Source organism: Mobula birostris, chromosome X, assembly GCF_030028105.1.
Source record: "Mobula birostris isolate sMobBir1 chromosome X, sMobBir1.hap1, whole genome shotgun sequence".
NCBI lineage: Eukaryota > Metazoa > Chordata > Chondrichthyes > Myliobatiformes > Myliobatidae > Mobula > Mobula birostris.
The window spans coordinates 45,989,079-46,010,090 of NC_092402.1; the positions used below are offsets into that span (position 1 = coordinate 45,989,079).

At 41.2% G+C, this 21,012-nt stretch overlaps 1 protein-coding gene across 1 annotated transcript in view; it reads right to left on the minus strand.

Moving 5' to 3' along the window:
- Positions 1–12,918, minus strand: part of top2a (DNA topoisomerase II alpha) — a 51,570-nt gene extending 38,652 nt beyond the window's left edge. Inside the window, exons 1-11 of the mRNA XM_072249772.1 lie at positions 12,780–12,918; positions 11,824–11,970; positions 9,884–9,974; positions 9,735–9,798; positions 8,984–9,129; positions 8,475–8,572; positions 7,595–7,807; positions 6,983–7,156; positions 2,723–2,824; positions 2,125–2,262; positions 1,773–1,911 (exon numbers count right to left, since the gene is read on the minus strand). Coding sequence (XP_072105873.1) covers positions 1,773–1,911; positions 2,125–2,262; positions 2,723–2,824; positions 6,983–7,156; positions 7,595–7,807; positions 8,475–8,572; positions 8,984–9,129; positions 9,735–9,798; positions 9,884–9,974; positions 11,824–11,970; positions 12,780–12,806 — 1,339 coding nt within the window. The 5' untranslated portion in view covers positions 12,807–12,918. The remainder of the gene's footprint in view (positions 1–1,772; positions 1,912–2,124; positions 2,263–2,722; positions 2,825–6,982; positions 7,157–7,594; positions 7,808–8,474; positions 8,573–8,983; positions 9,130–9,734; positions 9,799–9,883; positions 9,975–11,823; positions 11,971–12,779) is intronic.
- Positions 12,919–21,012: the final 8,094 nt, after the last annotated feature.

Here is a 21,012-nt window from a genome sequence, read left to right on the forward strand (position 1 = left end):
AGTTACTCAGGAGACGGATACAGAGTCTATAGAAGTGAGGCAAAGTGACATCAACTTCATAGACTATGCAGATTAGAGGAGGTGGCATTTGCTACCCTGAGGCAAATCTGGGTGGATAAATTCCCAGGGCTTGACAAGGTGTTCTATAGGAGGAAAGTGCAGAAATTGCTGGGGCCCTAGCAGAAATGTTTAAGTAATCTTTAGCTATAGGAGATGTACCAGAGGATTGGAGGATAGCCAATGTTGTTCTGTTGTTTAAAAAACTCTAAACATAAACTTGGAAATTATAGGCCAGTAAATCTGACATCAGTTGTGGGAAAGTTATTGGAAGGTATTCTAAAGGACTGGACATACAAGTATTTGGATAGATATAGACTGATTAAGGATAGTCAGCATGGTTTCCTGCATGGTAGGTCACGTCTTAAGAGTTTTGAGGAAGTTACCAGGAAAGTGGATGAAAGCAAGGCAGTGGATGTTGTCTACATGGACAAGGCACTGTACAGGAGGCTGGTCCAGAAGGTTCAGTCACTTGGCATTCAAGATGAGGTAGCAAATTGGATTAGACATTGGGTTTGTGGGAGAAGCCAGAGTGGTAGTGGAAGGTTGCCTCTCTGGCTGAGGCCTGTGACTAGTGGTGTGCTGCAGGATTGATGCTGGGTCCTTTGTTGTTTGTCATCTATATTAATAACATGGATGATAATGTGGTTAACTAGATCAGCAACTTTTGGATGACACCAAGATTGGGGGTGTAGTGGACAGTGAGGAAGGCTATCATGACTTAGAGGGATCTGCATCAGCTGGAAAAATGGCAGATGGAATTTAATGCAGGCAAGTATGAGGTTTTGTACTTCAGATGGACCAACCAGGGTAGGTCTTACACAGTGAACATCAGGGTACTGAAAAGTGTGGCAGGACAAATGGATCTAGGAATACAGGTCCATAATTCATTGAAAGTGGAATCACAAGTAGATGGGGTTGTAAAGGAAGTTTTTGGCACATTGACCTTCATAAATTTACGTACTGAGTACAGAAGATGAGATGTTATGTTGAAGTTGTGTAAAAAGTTGGTGAGGCCTAATTTGAAGTATTGTGTGCAGTTTTAGTTACCTACCTACAGGAAAGATGTAAACAGGGTTGAAAGAGTACAGAGAAAATTTACAAGGATGTTGCCAGGTCTGGAGGACCTGAGATACGAGGAATGATTGAATAGGTTAAGACTATATTCCTTAGAATGTAAACGATTGAGGGGAGATTTGACAGAGGTAAACAAAATTATGAGGGGGATAGGGTAAACGCAAGCAAGTTTTTTCCCCTGAAGTCAGGTGGAAAAGTCAGGTCATGGTTTAAGGGCGATGGGTGAATAGGAGGGGAAACTTCACATCAGATGGTCATGAGATTGTGGAATAAGCTGCCAGCACAAGTGGAGCATGTGAGCTCGATTTCAACGTTTAAGAGAAGTTTGGATAGGTACATAGATGGTAGGGAAATGGTTCCGGAGCAGGTCGATGGGAGTAGGCAGTTTAAATGGTTTTGGCATAGACTGGATGGGTCGAAGAGCCCATTTCTGTGCTGTACTTATGATATTAATACTTCTATTTTTTCCCTAGTCAAGATTACTGTATTTAGTATTAAGTGAGCGTAACAATTAAAATCTTTCAAACCAATAAACTTCCTCATTAAACATTCACTTACAGTACATATTAATTCTAAACTTAATTGTTAGTAACGTCATGCTAGTGCCAAGAGCTCCAAATAAATAAGAAATATTATACCAGCATCATTAGCATCATCCAGTTTTGGAATTCCCTTGATCTTGGTTTGTTTTGCTCCTGAACATTTTTTATTAAGCATATTTTGGGCTTTAAACCGAACCCAATTCAGGATGCTTTCAATGATACCACAGCTCATCACCTACAACAAATACATAAATTTGGTGAAATAAAATACTGCCACTAGGATAACAGCTTTAATAAACCGAAGCAACTAAGGCAGAATAATTTGATTTCCCATCAAAAATGAGTTTTCAAATTTGCTGTTTAAATGATGACACAGCTTCAGTAAAGTTCAAGCCAATTGTGTAAATCTAAAAATGTAGTTATGTATCTAGTTAAAAATAAAACATACTGCTTTGATGAACTTTTCAGATAATACACATCGTGAACCAAAATTCTTTGCTTGAAGAGTCATGTTCTCTTTAGTCTGGGAGTCAAACGTTGGGTTTTCAATCAAGCTATTCACAAAGACCCAGAGGTGATTCTTGACCTGTCACAATTAAATTCACAACTTAATACAGACACTTTTTCTGTCATAAAGAACAGATAAATTAGTGCAATTCAAAATGCTTAAATCATAAAAAGTAAAACCAATACATCACTACTAAGCTTCATGAAAGGAAGATTACTGTAACCAGCAACTCTGAAGATTAAAAACCAAGACATTCAGATGGCAAATTGAGAAGGTAACTAAGACCAGTCATCATTCTAAGGTAGTTCTATTTTGTAAAGATTAGTATGCAACTTCATTTATTATTTCTAAAATGGAGGATTTTTCAGTATAATACAAAGTTATCAGATGCCCAGTGGTTGCCTTTGAAATGTTGGTAGAGTGTTGCCAACCCTCAAAGTGAAGATTGAAGAAATTAACACTTTATTAGATACAGCTAAAAGATGCAATTCATTTAAAGAGTTAGATGTTACCATTTTGCATTTTGGGCAATTCTTACCTGGAATGGTTTCACTGCCACACCACCTTTATTCTTCTTTTTGACAACCTCAATTAATTTGTTAACCAATTGGTCAGTGACATAGTCAACATGTCGGCCACCCTGAAAAAATAATCAAACACCTAAGTCCTGTGCAAGTAGTGCCCTCAGACAAATGGTACTTAAGTTCTGAAATTCACTGAAACACTTAAGTGAAACCTTAGGGTGCTATCGGTTTAAAAGGATAATGAAGGCCAAATCCAGTGGCCTTGTTACCAATATTCCCAAAAACCCTGAAGCTAAAACTACGACATATCATAATTCTTTGGAATAAATTGTGCACTTAATACCTATAAAGTAAAGATCAAGGCACAACTGTGCAGGCACGTGGATGTTAGCAAGTTTAAAAGGAAAGCAACTTTATAGAGCAGGTGTCAGGGTAGGAGGGCTTTGAATCAACAGGTCAAAGCAAGGCAAGTTACTTGAGGAATAGGAAATACGTCTGCGAGGCCGATGTTCTGTACTGGGTGTCAGATGTGGGACGTCTGGGAGACTCCCAGCCTCCCACATCTGCACCAGGTGGTTTGAGCTGCAACTCCTTAGGAACTGGGTTAGGGAACTGGAGGTGCAGCTCGATGATCTTCGTCTAGTCAGGGAAAGCAAGGAGGTGATAGAGAGCACCCCTGTAGAGCACCTAAGTACTCCTGTTTCAGTACTATTGGGAGCAGGAGGGATGATCTATCTAGGGGTAGCAACAGTGGCACAGTCTGGCCCTGTGGCTCAGAAGGGTAGGGAAAGGAAGAAGATGGCAGCAGTGATAGGGGATGCTATAGTTAGGAGGTCAGACAGGTGATTCTGTGGACGCAGGAAAGAAACATGGATGGTAGTTTGCCTCCCAGGTGCCAGGGTCTGGGATGTTTCTGACTGTGTCCACGATATCCTGAAGTGGGAAGGTGAATAGCCAGAGGTCGTGGTACATAATGGTACCAACGACATTGGTAGGAAAAGGGAGGTCCTGAAAACAGACTGCAGGGAGCTAGGGAAGAAGCTGAGAAGCAGGACCACAAGGGTAATAATCTCAGGATTACTGCCTGTGCCACACAAGAGTGAGTATAAGAATAGAGTGAGGTGGAGGGTAAATGTGTGGATCAGGGATTGGAGCAGGGGGCAGGGATTCACATTTCTGGATCAGTGTGACCTCTTTTGGGGCAGGCGTGACCTGTACAATAAGGATGGGTTTGCACTTGAATCTGAGGGGGACCAATATCCTGGCAGGGAGGTTTGCTAAGAGTATTGGGGAAGAGTTTAAACTAGAATCGCTGAGGGGTGAGAACCATACCGAAGAGACTAGGAAGGGACGGTTGGCTCACAAATCGAGTAAGTTTGTAAACAGTGCGAGGAGGATAGGTAGGTGATAGAGAAGGGATACGCTCAGACTGATGGTGTGAAATAATTTTAATGCAAAGAGTATTATGAACAAAGCAGATGAGCTTGGAGCGTGGATCAGTACTTGGAGCTATGATGTCGTGGACATTAGAGATGTGGATGACCTAGGGGCAGGAATGGCTTTAGATGTTTCAGAAAGGACAGGGAGGGGGGGGGGAGGGGCAAAAGAGGTGGGGGCATGGCACTGCTCATCAGAGATAGCATCATGGCTGCAGAAAAGGAGTAGGCCATGGAGGGATTGTCTACTGAGTCTCTATGGGTGGAAGTTAGAAAGTGGAAGGGGTCAATAACTCTACTATGTGTTTTTTAGACCACCCAATAGTAACAGAGACATCGAGCAGACAGGGAGACAGATTCTGGAACGGTGCAATAATAACAGGGTTGTCGTGGTGGGAGATTTTAATTCCCCAAATATTGATAGGCATCTCCCTAGAGCAGGAAGGCATGGAGTCTGTTAGGTGTGCTTAGGAAGGTTTCCTGACATGTAGATAAGCCTACTTGATCTGGTATTGGGAAGTGAACCTGGTCAGATGCCAGGTCTCTCAGTAGGACAGCATTTTGGAGATAGCGATCACAATTCTATCTCCTTTACCATAGCATTGGAGAGGGATAGGAGTAGATAAGTTAGGAAAATGTTTAATTGGAGTAAGGGGAAATATGAAGCCATCAGGCAGGAACTTGGAAGTATAAACTGGGAGCAGATGTTCTCAGGGAAGTGTATGGTAGAAATGTGGCAAATATTCAGAGGATATTTGCATGGCATTCTGCATAGGTACTTCCATAGAGAATAGGATCAATCAAGTGTGACAGTGGAAGAGTGTGTATGGAACCGGAGGTACTTAATGAATAAGCTGTTTCAGTATTCACTACGGAAAAGGACCTTGGCGATTGTAGGGATGACTTACAGTAGACTGAAAAGCTTGAGCATATAGACATTAAGAAAGAGGAAGTGCTGAAGATTTTGGAAAGCATCAAGTTGGATAAGTCACTGGGACTGGACTAGATATACACCAGGCTACTGTGGGAGGCGAGGGAGAAGATTGCTGAGCCTCTGGCAATGATCTTTGCATCACCAATGGGGACGGGAGAGATCCGGAGGATTGGAGGTTTGCAGATGTTGTTCCCTTATTCAAGAAAGGGAGTAGAGATAGCCCAGGAAATTATAGACCAGTGAGTCTTACTTCAGTGGTTGGTAAGTTGATGTAAAAGATCCTGAGAGGCAGGATTTATGAACATTTGGTGAGGCATAATATGATTAGGAATAGTCAGCATGGCTTTGTCAAGGGCAGCTTATGCCTTACTGGATTTTTTTTTTTTTTTTTTGGAGGATGTGACTAAACACACTGAAGGTAGAGCAGTAGATGTAGTGCATGTGGATTTCCGCAAGGCATTTGATGAGGTACCCTATGCAAGGCTTATTGAGAAAGGAAGGAGGCATGGGATCCAAGGGAACATTGCCTTGTGGATCCTGAACTTGCTTTCACACAGAAGGCAAAGAGTGGTTGTAGCCAGGTCATATTCTGCATGGAGGTTTGTGACCAATGGTGTGCCTCAGGGATGTGTTCTGGGACCCCTTCTCTTCATGATTTTTATAAAATACTTGGATGAGGAATTGGAGGGATGGGTTAATAAATTTGCTGATGACACAAAGGTTGGGGGTGTTGTGGATAGTGTGGAGGGCTGTCAGAGGTTATAGTGGGACATCGATAGGATGCAAAACTGGGCTGAGAAGTGGCAGGTGGAGTTCAACCCAGATAAGTGTGAAGTGGTTCATTTTGGTAGGTCAAATATGATGGTAGAATATAGTATTAATGGTAAGACTCTTGCCAGTGTGGAGAATCAGAGGGATCTTGGGGTCCGTGTTCATAGGACACTCAAAGCTGCTGCTCAGGTTGACTGTGTGGTTAAGGCGGTATACTGTGCATTGGCTTTCATCAACTGTGGGATTGAGTTCAAGAGCCAAGAGGCAATGTTACAGCTGTATAGAACCCTGGTCAGACCCCACTTGGGAGTACTGTACTTAGTTCTGGTCATCTCACTACAGAAACTATAGAAAGGGTGCAGAGGTGATTTACACAAGGATGTTGCCTGAATTGGGGAGCATGCCTCATGAGAATAGGTTGAGTGAACTTGGCCTTTTCTCCTTGGAGCAATGGAGGATGAGAGGTGACCTGATAGAGGTGCATAAGATGATGAGAGGCATTGATCTTGTGAATAGTCAGAGGCTTTTTCCCCAGGGCTGAAATGGCTAACACGAGAGGGCACAGATTTAAGGTGCTTGGAAGTAGGTACAGAAGAGATGTCAGGGGCAAGTTTTTTTAAAAATTATATATAAACACAAAGAGTGGTGAGTGCATGGAATGGGCTGCCGGCGATGGTGGTGGAGGCGGATACAATAGGGTCTTTTAGGAGATGCTTGGATTGGTACATGCAGCTTAGAATAGAGGGCTATGGGTAACCCTAGGTAACTTTAGTATGTGTTCAGCACAGCATCGAGGGCCGAGGGGCCTGTATTGTGCTGTAGAGTTTCCATGTTTCTAAATGCAATCTGTTATAATGAAAAAAAAGCTTTGATATGTTATTTTCACTTTTTCTAAAAACACCAACTCCATAGCTGAGTTACAATTTCACAGACAACAAATAAGCTATTATTTTTGAGTCAGAGTGTGCTGATACTTCTTCAAACTATTGCCTGATTGAGATCAGTTAACTCAACATAGTAAGTTAAAACCGCAGACCTTTGAAGTTTGTGTGGTTCAGTCACTTCTTCACTAATCACAATGAGCTAACAGGAGAACCATTGATGATTCTATTAAGTATCTGAATTACAGTTACCTTTGTGGTAGCAATGCTATTTGCAAAGCTTATCTGCTGGAAGCCTTTCTCACTCATCGTCACACAAACTTCCCATCTTTCGTTAACAACTTCATGCACTATTTTGAGTGGGCTGCCCATTTCATCCACTTTGCCACTTATGTAAAGATCCACGTAACTACGGAATCCAGAAACCTACAAGCAGGGCAAGATAATGGCATCAATATTATGGTCTATTTAAGGTAATTTTGTTTAAATGCATTTAAGCCAATATTCAGAAAATTACAAACCATTTATTTATTCTTGCACTGATTTTTTAAATAGGAAGAAGAGTGCCATATATCAGAGCTCTCAATGACTAAACTGTTCACCTCCCTTCTTATTCAAGAAATGATAGGTTTAAAACTAATCAATCTAAATGGCACAAAATAACCAAAACATTATTTTACTACACTCAATTATACATAATCCACTGTACATGTATAATATTAAAATTAGAACAAATCAACACAATTACAAAACAGGCACAAACCCCCTTACAATTTCCTGAGTGTGATAAATTTAAAAAAAAAACATTTGACCTCAAATATGCATACTGAGAATGAAATATCCAGTCTATTATATGAAACGTACAGGTAACTTTTTGCCATTTAGGAAAACTTTCACCCCTTTGCAGGTGCCAGCAATATCATATGCTCTTCTTGACATAATTGCCACAATGTCTTTATCAAGAGTTTGCATTTTGAATTTAGGGAGATCAGGTTGAAAGGTGATACAAGTGTAGTCATCACCATCAAAATGCTTGATTTTAGCCTCTTGTGCCTCACCCATATTGTTCTTCCAGGTCTACAGAAGAAAGCAAAATAAAATTAGAGGAATTCAACCCTTGATTAAATGCAATAGTATCTTATCAAGTTCATTTAAAGATTTTAATTTAAATGTAATTAAAATGACACCTGTTTACTATTAAAATTTAAAAAGGTAGACGGTGAGGGAAGCCACTTTAACCATTTGACTGAATAGTTTCCACACAAAACGCAAATCCTTCTAATCAAAAAGAGTTGCAGATGCTCATTGAGTACAGTTCAAGCTAAAGTTTTTAGATATTCAGCTCTAAATGACATAAATCAAGGATACGTGTGATCACATTGCATAGTAGGCTGGAACAATCTATGTGCTATTGAATCAAAGATAAGTTTTAGTAGGGGGAGTGGACTTGGAGTTAAGGTTCAGCAATGATCCTGCTGCTGTATGGTGGAAAAAAATTGAGAGCCATCTGAACCACCTTTCCTCCTTATGATCATAACCCACTATAATGATTTCTGATGTCTGCAGTAAACAATAAAATTCAAAATTTGAACATAGATAAAGGTTTCATTACTTATCGCAACAAATCTTTATGGGTACATTCCCTTTGTTCCTTACACTGAATAGTAAATATTAAAGTTCTATATAAATATCGACATTAGACGAAGAGATGAATTCAATTACAAATGTCAGAAGCTTAATGTACCTGTTTGAAACTTTTCTTGTACTCCTTACAAGCAGTTTCCACCGTAAACCTTGTACTGAAAATGTTGCAGAGCTTTGCACCATAACCATTTCGTCCGCCTGAAAAAGGAAATTATCTCTAGTTAATTTAAAAAGGCAGAAATGCCAAAATACATTTTATTATTTGTGTTACTTAGAGTACCATAAGGCAGTTAAGTAGTAAATCCAAATATAGAGGAAACAAATAAATATGGAAATTACATTATGACACAGTATTCTGTGCAATTCCCCTGGACAAAAGCATATTAGTCTTATGCTGGCTTTTCTACTCTGATAGACATGCAATGAAATTGCTTTCGTAAGCTTATATTTTAATTATATTTCATTTATTGGCTAGAATGATCATGTGAACTTAAATTTTAAACTAAATGCAAAATAGTTTGCAATTTGAAAAGCTACAAATAATTTCTATCTCATACTTAAAATAGTCGTCATATTCATTACTACTTGTAGTTCAAAGATCAATCTCACCAGTGACTTTCTTCTGATCATCATCATAGTTGCTGGAGGTCAGTAGCTGGCCAAAAATGAGATTAGGAACATAAACCTTCTCCACTTTGTGCTCCACAACAGGAATCCCCTTTCCATTATTCCATACAGTAATTGTATTGTTCTCACTGTCATAGAGAAAACAGTTATTTTGCTTGCTATAGTACACTCTACCTACTGCACCATTGTAAAGATTCTCTGTGTAATAATCACCAGTGGAATCCTTACAGAAAATGGCTGGAGTACAAAAAAAAAAAAAATGGAGTGCACATATTTCTTGTCCTGGACAGCACAACTACCAGAGGACCTAATAATAATAATAACTAAATATGCATAATCAACTAAAGAGAATTAATGTTAATGCTGGGAAAATACAGGCAAGTTAATGCATCGCCTGCATTCTATGATGCATATTTAATTTACAAGACAGATAATTAGTTTACTATTTCATGGGCACGGTTCTACTATATTTTTGTAATACATCCACTGCTTTGGACTGTGTCAATGGCACAAGTTCACATCCAAAGAATTAGAAAACAGTTTGAAAATAAATGATTTGGGATTACACTTTGGAGAGTGGGCACTATTAAATTTTTGAGGTCATCTGACACTATTGCCTTCTAAACAAATGTACATTTTGTAATTAGCTTTAAAGCAATACTTTGTTCACTCAACACATTCAAAACATTTAGGAAAAAACAAAGGATTTCAAAATAAATTTCAAATGACTTACAGGTCAATGGTGATTTTGATGCAGGACATATTTTTATCTCTCTGCTTGTTATCAGCCGCATTCACTAGTTAAACAAGACATGAAGTTAATTGGCCATTGTAACTTTGTAGCACAAATTTAGAAAGGTAACATAACTATTCCACACCTACCTAAAATTTCATCAAATATCTTGTATAAACCAGGAACAAAAGTCACTTCTCTGCAATTTAAACCAATTTCTTCATCATACACCCACATTTGCTGTGAAGAAATAGAGAAACATCATTTCCACCCATAGCTGTTATTCTCTCATCTCAAAATGAGCATTCGTAAAATTTATAAATTCAGCAGCCTAGAATAAGGAGAGGTCAGTGCGAAAAAGAAACTTAGCAAATTTCTGCTGCTGATTAGTATCAGTTTGCAGCTTTGAAAAAAATTCACCTGGACATTACAGCAACAGACAAGCACACCTAGTATCACAACATAAAATAATGCCTTGACATTTATAAAGGACAGACAGGGGGACTACCCTTAGACCAGCGGTCCCCAACCACCGGGCTGCGGACCGGTACCGGCTGCAGAGCATTTGCCAACGGGCCGCGAGGAAACGATGAGTCAGCTACACCTTTCCTCATTCCCTGTCACGCCCCCTGTTGAGCTTGAACACACGCGAGGTCGTTACCCGCGCGTCATCCATGTCAGCGCGGGAAGAAGATCAACTCCTGGAGCTTGCAAATGAAGGCGGGCTGAAAAGTATGTTTGACATAACATCTCTGCCGGCATTCCGGATCAAAGTCAAGGCTGAATATCCTGAGATAGCCACGAAAGCACTGAAAACATTGCTTCCATTTCCACCATCATATCTCTGCAATGAATGCAACGAAAACTAAATTGTAAAATAGACTGGACATAAGGAACCCCCTTTGAGTATCGCTGTCTCCCATCACCCCTCGATAGGACCCGTTTTGTTGCAGGGAAACAAGCCCAGGGCTCCCACTGATTCAGCGATATTGGTGTATTGCAATGATTTTATATGTTCATACGGGGAAAATATGTGCCGTGTGTTTAATATCCAAACTTTACTTAAAATGTTACGATGCTATTGACTGATAAGTGACTTATATAACCATATAACAATTACAGCACGGAAATAGGCGATCTCGGCCCTTCTAGTCCGTGCCGAACGCTACTCTCACCTAGTCCCACCGACCTGCACTCAGCCCATAACCCTCCATTCCTTTCCTGTCCATATACCTATCCAATTTTTCTATAAGTGATAATATCGAACCTGCCTCTACCACTTCTACTGGAAGTTCATTCAACACTTACTTCAAGCTCCCCGTCTCCTCCCCTGATGATTGACTTATCACTATATTCATGCGAGGAAAATAAGCGCTGTATGTTTAATATTAAATTCGTTAGATAAACCCTTTTAGAAATGAAACTGAGTGTATTATCCCCTTATTACCAATATTCCGGTGGTGATTAATACCCCCACCCCCATCCCCGAACAGAATCGCCAAAAGCGATTTGCGAAAATAATATTGGCAGGTACACGCATGCGCACATCACGCATGCGCACTGGTGTCCGCGCAAGGCTTCATGGTCATTGTAGTCTTTCTCATTTTTTGACTACTACTCTTGTCCGTTGGCAACCCAACCCTACCCCCCCCCCCCCGCCCCCCGCCCCCCGCCCCGTCGGCCGGTCCGCAGCGCAAAAAAGGTTGGGGACCCCTCTGCCTTAGAGAATATCTTTAATTTCCTCCAAGGAGATGGATTTGCTATTCATGCACTCCCGCAAATATACCCCATTTGATCTCAATTCTCCCTTCAAGACTGTGATGTCAAATAAAGTGTTAATACTGAAATACCTTTGAAAACAGAAAAGCGCAAGGATAAATCACTAGCTCAAAATAAAATAGCTCCAATCATCTTAAATGGAAATTAAATATTTTCTTAAAAGACGAGTGATCACCATATTTTGTGATACATTAATTTATCAATTAACAATCTGGTGAAGATCACAAATAAAACAGTGGATGAGTTTGCACAACACCAAAAATATTACTGTAGTACTTTACATTAATTGTAGACAAAGTCAAATCTTTACCTGTGAAGCAGGTTCCACAGAGCCAATATAACTGTCTGGACGGAGCAAAATATGCTCTAGCTGTGTCTTCTTCTGGTAGATTCTTTCCACAGACAATCTTTCATCATCACCTTTCTTCACCTTAGTGGCTTGATTGGGAAACAACGGCTGTGGAAAGACAAAAACACATTAGAAATGTTAATAGCAAACATGCAAATGATACGTACAAAACAAGCTTTGTCAGCTAAAGTTAAACTCACAACTTCAGTGACCAAAACGGATGGAGAGCGAATAGGAACAGGTTTCTTTCCAAACTCTACACCATCCTGACTTAGAAGGAGATCTCATTGTCACTGGTACCAATTCACGAAACACCACTAGTCACCGACAATCAGAAAAGGCTCACTTTTTTCCCCTCGCTCTTTGCTGCCCTCTAGGTCAGCTAATTTTGCCCGTACACCCCCAGCCCAGCACATCCTGAGGTAAAATTGGTCGCTGACACAAACTACGCATTTTACTCTGCTTCATGCACACATAACAAATAAGCTTTCCTTTTGTATTACCTCAAATGATAATATACAGAAATGACGTCTGTCTGGATGTACATACAACAATTAACCAATTTTATTTTAAAGGTAAAAATAAAAAATGAAGTAAATGTCTAAAAGTAAACTACTAATTATTAAAAAAACACTGAATTTTACCAAGACAATTGCTTACTATGTGGTACGCCTTTCGATAAGAGAATGGGCAGGCAAACCGTTAAAGAACATGAACCGCAAATTATGTTTAATAATTTATTTTAAAGCCGTTCTATTCACACAACACAAGATTTCTAACTTTTTTACATTAAAGGTTCATTTGAGGGGAAATCCCCAGGAAAAATCTTACGTTTTAAAACCGAAACACTCACTTCTATCCTTGATTCTAACTATAAACTGATCCGAGAGGAAGCTTGTTAATTAAATTATACTTACTCGTAAGGGACTCGACCCAAGATCCATTGTTCCACAGAAAAATATTTAAAACCTGCTAAGGGAAAATAATTTTTCTGTCAGAGTACACCGAAAAAACCCAACTGCCGACTCTCGCGCTCGAGCGCTGAATGATTTCAAAACTTTCGTCCGTCGAACGCCAGTCCAACTGCGTATCAGCCCGCCTATACAGCAGCCAATCACAGGAGATATTGCGGTTCTGTCCTCTTCTCCACATCCTGAGAGCGTTAACGGTTCGGGCTTCAAATATGATTGGACAGTTAGGTTCGCCGCCTGATGCGAGATGCATTGTGGAAGTTGTAGTCCACTATTACTACACGTAAACTGAATAAGATTGAAAAAGATAAACACAAGAAATTCTGAAAATGCTAGAAATCAAAGAAAAATACACAAAATGCTGAAGGAACCCAAAGGTCTCGGCCCGAAACGTTAACTCTTTGTTTCCATAGATACTGCCTGATCTGCTGAGTTCCTCCAGCATTTTGTGCATTGCTTAAGATTGAAAAACGTTCTGCCATGGCCCTCAGACTGCCGGGTCCTGTTGGGGTTGGAATAAAGGACTGACTGAGCCTGCTATTAGGAATTGCTCTCCGGCAGTAAAAGGTAGAGATGTACGGAAGCGACGGAGAAGATAGCAGTAGCGAACAGGAAGTGGTATTCGATGATATGAGTTATGTGGAGGAAGATGAATAGGAGGTTTCTGAGTAATGGAAAAATAAATGGTCCATTAAGGATTGTAGTGGCTTATCGTCCAGTGATGAAGGCAGTAGACAGGATATAAATAAAAGAAGGAAGGAAAAGTTTAAGTTTTTTCCCCAATCACAAACAGGAGAAAATCTTCAGATGCTGGTAATCCAAGCAACACACACACACACACACACACACAATGCTGCAGGAATTCAGCAGGCCAGGCAGCATCAATGGGGAAAATTACACAGTCGACGTTTCATGCTGAGAGTTTTCATTAGGACTGGAGAAAAAGAGATGAACATTCAGAGTTAGGAGGTGGGGAGAGGGGAGGAAGAAATACAAGGTGATCGGTGAAGTAAAGAACTGGGAAGTTGATTGGTGAAAAAGATACAGGGCTGGAGAAGGGGGTATCTGTTAGAAGACAGAAGGTCATTGAAGGGGGTAAAGCACCAGAGGGAGATGATGGCAGATAAGAAGATAAGGTGAGAGAGGGAAACAGGAATGAGGAATGGTGGTGGGCCATTACCAAAAGTTTGAGAAATCAACATTCATGCTATCAGGTTGGAGACTACCCAGATCAAATACATGGTGTTGCTCCTCCAACTTGAGTGTGGCCTCATCGCGACAGTAGAGGAGGCCATGGACTGACATGTCGGAATGGGAAGTGGAATTAAAATGGGAGATCCTGTTTTCCTGGCGAATGGAGTGTAGTTGCTTGGCAAAGCAGTCTCCCAATTTACGCCGGGCCTCACCGATAGACAGACGGCCATGCAGGGAGCACTGGATACAGTAGATGACCCCAACAGCCTCATAGGTGAAGTGTCACCTCACCTGGAAGGACTGTTTGGGGCCTTGAATGGTAGTGAGGGAGGAGGTGTAGGGGCAGGTGTAGTACTTGTTCCACTTGCAAGGATAAGTACCAGGAGGCAGATCAGTGGAGAGCAACGAAAGAACAAAGGAGTCACATAGGCAGTGATCCCTGCGGAAAGTAGAAAGTAGGGGGAAGGGAAAGATGTGATTGTGGTGTGATCCCATTGTAGATGGCGGAGATTTACGTGCTGGACGCAGAGGGTGGTGGTGTGGTAGGTGAGGACAAGAGGAACCCTATACCAAATGGGGTGGGGGGAGGATGGGGAGAAGGCAGAAGTGCGTGAAATGGAAGAGATGCAGTTGAAGGCAGTGTTGATGGTGGAGGAAGGGAAGTCCCTTTCTTTGAAAAAGGAGGACATTTCCTTTGTTCAGGAATGAAAAACCTCATTCTGAGAGCAGATGTGGAAGAGATGGAGGAATTGTGAGAAGGGAATGGCGCTTTGACAAGTAGCAAGGTGGGAAGAGGTATAGTCCAGGTAGCTATGAGAGACTGTAGGTCAGTAGATAAGCTGTCTCCAGAAAGAGAGAGATGAAGAAAGGGGAGGGAGGTGTTGGAAATGGACCAGGTAAATTTGAGGGCAGGGTGGAAGTTGGAGGCAAAGTTGGTGAAGTCGACAAGCTCCGCATGGGTGCAGGAATCAGCACCACTGCATTTGTTGACATAGCGTAAGAAATGTTGGGGAGTGATGCCAGTGTAGGCTTGAAAAATGGACTGTTCCATGTAGCCACCAAAAAGGCAGATATAGCTGGGACCCATGTGAGTACCAATGGCTACACCTTTAGTTTGAAGGAAGTGGGAGAAGCCAAAGGAGAAATTATTAAGAGTGAGGACAAGATGGAAGAGAGTGGTGTTGGAGGGGAATTGGTTGGATCTGGTGTCCAGAAAGAAGTGGAGAGCTTTGTGGCCATCCTTATGGGGGAATGAAGGTGTATGGGGGCTGGACACCCATAGTGCGAATCAGATGATCAGGGCCAGGGACCTTAAAATTTTTGAAAAGGTCCAGAGCGTGTGAAATGTTATGGATGTCGGTAGGAAGGGACTGAACCCGGAGTGATAAAGCTGAGTCGAGGTATGCAGGTATGAGTTCAGTGGGGCAGGAACAAGCAGAAACAACACATCTACTTGGACAGGCAGGCTTGTGGATCTTGAGGGAACTATGAGGTTGGTGATGGTGGATGAGAGATCCCCAGAATTAATGAGGTTGGAGATAGTGTGAGAGGCAATGGCCTGGTGCTCCTTAGTGGGATCCTGCTTGAGGGGTAAGTAAGAGGAGGTGTCTGACAGTTTAAGGTTTTGTTGTGTTCTGACCCTGTTTCTGACATCGATCCAATTTGACTAACTAAGGATTTGAAAGAAAAATATTAGGAGATATTGTGGGCGCAAAGCCTTAAGACATGGGGCACTCAGTATTTTGTAAAGTAGTAAGCAATGTGAGAAAGCAATGGGGTTAAAAGCTGTGAAAGTAACATGAAGGAATTATGTTGAATGTCAGTGGCTTTGAGGAGTAATCTCTGGAGTGCCTCTAGATGTATCCATTGACCAAGTTAAAAATAATTTAGTTGGGCAAAAAGTTGTGGATGGTAAATGTTTAAAAGGGTTTTGTGGTGGAGTAAGAACAGATAACTTAATTGGCGTTGATTAAATTTGATGGAAAAGTGTTGCTGGATAGGGTTAATTTGGGTTATATGTGTTATGTGGTTCAAGTCTGTGCCACCCCCTCTGATTTGTTTTAATGCCAGAGATATGGCCATGCAGTATTTCTGTGTAAGGGTAAAAAATGGTGTGTAGAGAATATGATTATGTCAATTATGGAGAAGGTGTTAGGGTAAAATGCAGCAACAGTGAGGAGAACATAGCTCTGCTTATGCAGGGTGTCCTATACAAAAGAAAGCTGTGGAAATGCAGTGTGTTCAGATAGAAATGGGCATATCATGCAGAAAATACAGAAGTTAGTGTTAATGGGACCTATTAATTTCCAGAATTCAGATAGATAGAGAGTGTATGTAAAGTGCATGATCGTATAACAAAGGATTTGTTGATAAACTAATGTTTGTCACTTTCATAGCAGATGTGGTAAATTGTACATCACAAACTAAAAATAGGACAGACAAATAATTAAAATTATATTAAAAGCTGCAGAAAAACATCTAGAGATAAAAGACTTAACTCCAGAAGTTATTAATGATGCCTTACAAGGAGGATTAAATAATGTTCAGACTTCAAAGGAGGCTTGTTAATGGTTTTTCTAATCTTACAATGGAATGCTAGAAGCCTGTTAGATGATGGTCAAGAATTTGAGAAATTTATTGAAGATTTACCAAATAAACCTGATATTAAATGTGTACAGGAAACCTGGTTGAAATCTTGTCTAAGTTTTAAGATACAAAGTTATGTTGCTAATAAGATGCGATGGGAAAATAGGTAATGGAGAAGTGGCTATGGGATAACAAACAGAGTAATCGAAATTGGGGTTGTTTACGAGTCAATTGTGCTTTAAATTTGGGAAAGAATAGTAAAATACAGATAATTTTTTTATATAACCTTGTGAAAGATTAACACCAGGGTTGAGTTGGTGGTGAGGAAGGCAAATGCAATCTTAGCATTCATTTCGAGAGGACTAGAATACAGGGTGTAAAAGGTTACAGGGAGAAGTCACGAGAATAGGTTTTTAAAATCAATAAAAAGATTGAAAAAGAAAGAAAGAAAGAGAATAGGGTTGAGAGGGAACTGGATCAGCCATGATGAAATGGCAGAGCAGACTCGATGGGACAAATGGCCTAATTCTGCTCCTATGTCTTAGTCATATATTGGAAAGAGTGGGTGGAAATGGGAAAAATAAGATCATATGGTACTTGGATTTTAATGCTCATTTGGGGTTGTTGTGACACGTGAATTGGACGGTAGTGGAAGGCTTTCTGGAAGGAAAGTGTTGGGTGTGCTCGAATGATGGTAGGAGTACAAGGATAAATCTAGTTAACAATACAGTTTCTGCTACAAATCTGACACTGGTATCTGAGACTATAGCAAGTCTGTGTAAATGGGAAGTGTATAATGATACAACAGTGGGGAGTGATCATTTCCCCTTTGTCTGTACACTGGGAATAGATGTGAATCAGAGGAAAGGTTCTTGTATCCCCAGATGGAACTTTAAAAAGGCAAATTAGGATGTATTTGATGATTTATGTGAAAGCAGATCTCCTGATCATTTGGTTTTGGAGGATATCATGTTGAGTAATAACACCTTGAGCTCTGTATTCAACTCAATAGCTCTGGAAGCAATTCCCAGATCACTGGGAGATAACAAAAGGAGAACTGTTCCCTGGTGGACGGAGGAATGTAAAAGAGTTGTGACAGAGCGGAATAAAGCTTTTCAGAAAGTTAGGCAGTGTTACTCCTATTCATTGTTCATACAAAGTAAAACAGCTCAAGCTATAGTTGGAAAAGTAGTGAGAAGGGCAAAGAAAATGTATTGGAGAATGTATTGTGATAACATTGGGAAAGTGATCCAGGTAGGAGAGGGTTGGGGTTTGATACAGAAAATAGGGGGAGTTAGGAAACTTGATGCATTACTGGTTTTGTATGGTGGGGAGAAGGTTGCAGTTACTAACTCTAAAAAAGCAAGATTATTAGCAAATACATATGTCAGTGTATATAGTTAGGAAAATTTAAGTAAAAAAAAGAGGTCTTATAGAGAAACAGTTTTGCCAAGCAATCTCAGACTGCTGAGAAAAACGGAAGTTCCAGTTCCTGTTTGGATATAGGATTTACATTGTCTGAACTTAAGGGCTATTAACAGTGCTGGTCAGACATCACCTGGGAAAGATGATATTTGTTATAATATGTCTACACAGTTATCAGATTCAAAACTTATGTTGTTTTTGAAATTCTTTAATACAATATGGGTGTCTAGGGAGGGGGTAGCACCTCTGGTGGGGGGGCCTGCCATGCCCTTTTTCAGGGCAGCTCATCCATCTTCGGTCCCCACCTGGCGCTCAGCTCTCACCTGTGGCTCCAAGTAGCTGTAACATGTGCAGTGGCCACACTCCGGTAAACCGCCTTGGCAGACAGGCCAAACCAGGTGACGGTAGCCGCGTGTCTTCGACCCTCGGTGAGGTAGGGGATTTGCCTATCCCACTGTGTGAAGTCTGGTCCTGGCAGATGGAGTGGAGGAGACCGATTAATTGTCCAACGGTCAAGAAGGCAGGCCAGCAGGTGTTGGTGGAGCGCTAAGAGCACGACAAGGCACTTAGATGTCCTTGGTGATCTCAAGAGGTGGTGATCTCTTTAAACTCACCCAGCAGTAGGCAAAGGCTACTGCTGTAACCTGCCACGTACATGATTTCCCAATATGTCAGAGTGGCGTGGAGAGAAATTGTCCACCAACTGGAATTTCCAGATGAGACCTAAAGCGAGCGAGTTGGTACAATATGGGCTGAAGGGTGACTTCCTGCTTCCTGGAGGTTAGCGGTTGTTATCCCTACATTGAAACCTGATAAGGATCAATCAGATCCATACAGTTATAACCTATTTCAGTAACTTCACATGTCTGTAAGATAATAGAACAAATGGTTATAGCAAGGCTTTCTTATTTTGTGAAAAGTAGTGGAAAATTAGCTGTATACCAATCTGGATTTCGTAAAGGGAGAATGACCAAGGACTCAGTGTTAAGTTTGGAATCTGATATTCCTAAGGCCCAAGTTAATAAAGAATCAGTGGTAGCAGTTTTATTTGATGTAGAAAAAGCTTATGATATGTTATGGACACAAGGATTGCTGCTTAAACTGTAAAAGATGGAAATACGTGGTAGAATGTTCAATCGGATTCGAGATTTTTTTATGTGATAGGAAGATACAAATTTGGGTGGGAACAACATTAAGGAGTATGAGATAGAGAATGGGACTCCACAGGGGAGTGTATTTAGACCATTAGACAGTAGGGTATAGGAGCAGCATTTGGCCATTTGCCCATCGAGCCTGCTCCGTAATTTCATCATGGCTGATCCAATTTCCCACTGAGCCCCAATCTCCTGCCTTCTCCCTGTATCCCTTCATGCCCTGACCAATCAAGAATCTATCAACCTCTGCCTTAAACAGACATCCCACCTCTCCCGGAACTTCCGGGAGTCTCCCACATATTAATAGTGGCTCCCTGATGCCCGCAAATTATATACAATATCACAGAAATCAATTTTTTTGAGAGCCAGCGAGGGCGCTTGAGAGAGCGTGAGCGATGAGAGAGAGAGCGCACGCCATTACAGAGTGTTCCAAAAAAATAAAACGTACGTCACCCCAGACTACACTAAAGTGTACCCCTGCCTAATAGGGGTCAAAATAATGACAGTGTTGCTCACTGCACTGTTTGCAACAATGACTTTTCTATTGCCCATGATGGGTTAAGACTGTAAAAGACATGTTGAGGTGAGTTTAACATGTGTCATTCATTCATTAGCATAGCTAATGTTATTTAAACTAGCTGGCTAGCTGCTAAGGAGCTACTCTATTGCAGACATCCCACCTCTCCCAGAAGTCTCCCGCAGATTGATGGTACTACCTCCCTGAAATGAGTGTTTGCAGGGTGGGATGTCTGCTTAAATAGACATACAGACTTGGCCTCCACAGCTGCTTGTGGCAAAAAAATTCCACAGATTCACCACTCTCTGGCTAAAGAAATTCCTCCTCATCACCGTTCTAAAAGGGCACCTTCTATTCTGAGGCTGTGTCCTCTGGTCTTAAACTCTCCCACCATAGGAAACATCCTCTCCACATCCACTCTCTCAAGGCCTTTCACCAATCGATAGGTTTCAATGAGGTCACCCCTCATTTGTCTGAATTCCAGCAAATACAGGCCCAGAGCTATCAAACGCTCCTCATATGACAAGCCAATCAATCCTGGAATCATTTTAGTGAACCTTCTTTGAACCCTCTACAGTTCTGTCACATCCTTTCTAAGATAAGGAGCCCAAACCTCCAATACTGCTAGTGAGGCCTCACCAGTGCCTTATAAAGTTTAGGCCACTCCTTTTTGATATTATGATTAATGATATTTTCTTAAATGTTGGCTCAGACACTTCTGAATCATTATACATTGATGATGGGGCAGTATGGACGAGAGGCAGGAATATAAATTATATAGTTAGGAAAATGCAGGCTGCTATTAATGAATTAATGAAATGGTGATGTCAGTGGGGATTTAAATTATTTGTTGCAAAGACTCAAGTTATTTGTTTTTTTTTAAAAAAAGAAAATTACACCCACAATTGATTTCATGTTATATTGTGGCGACCCACTTTTTATGCGGGCAAACCGGCTCACAAAATGGCGCTCGCGTCGGCAGAGAAGCCAGCCCCAAAATGGCGCTGGGCCTTCTTCTTCAGCAGCAAGGGGAGAAAGCCTGCGTGCGGGAAGAGACTTTCGTAATGCACCTCTGACTGCGCTACAGGACCGCAGTCTCGGGTTTGCAGCTGCAAGACTTCCTCGTAGGCCCAGGTGAGAGGACCCTCCTGTGTGACATGGCTACCAGCCAACCTCGACCCATCGTCCCGACAGCCTTGTGGGGGCGAGTTTTTGACTCCGTACACGGCTTGGCGCACCCATCTATTAGGACAACCGTCCGGATGGTCTCCAGTAAGTTCGTGTGGTACAGACTTCGCAAATA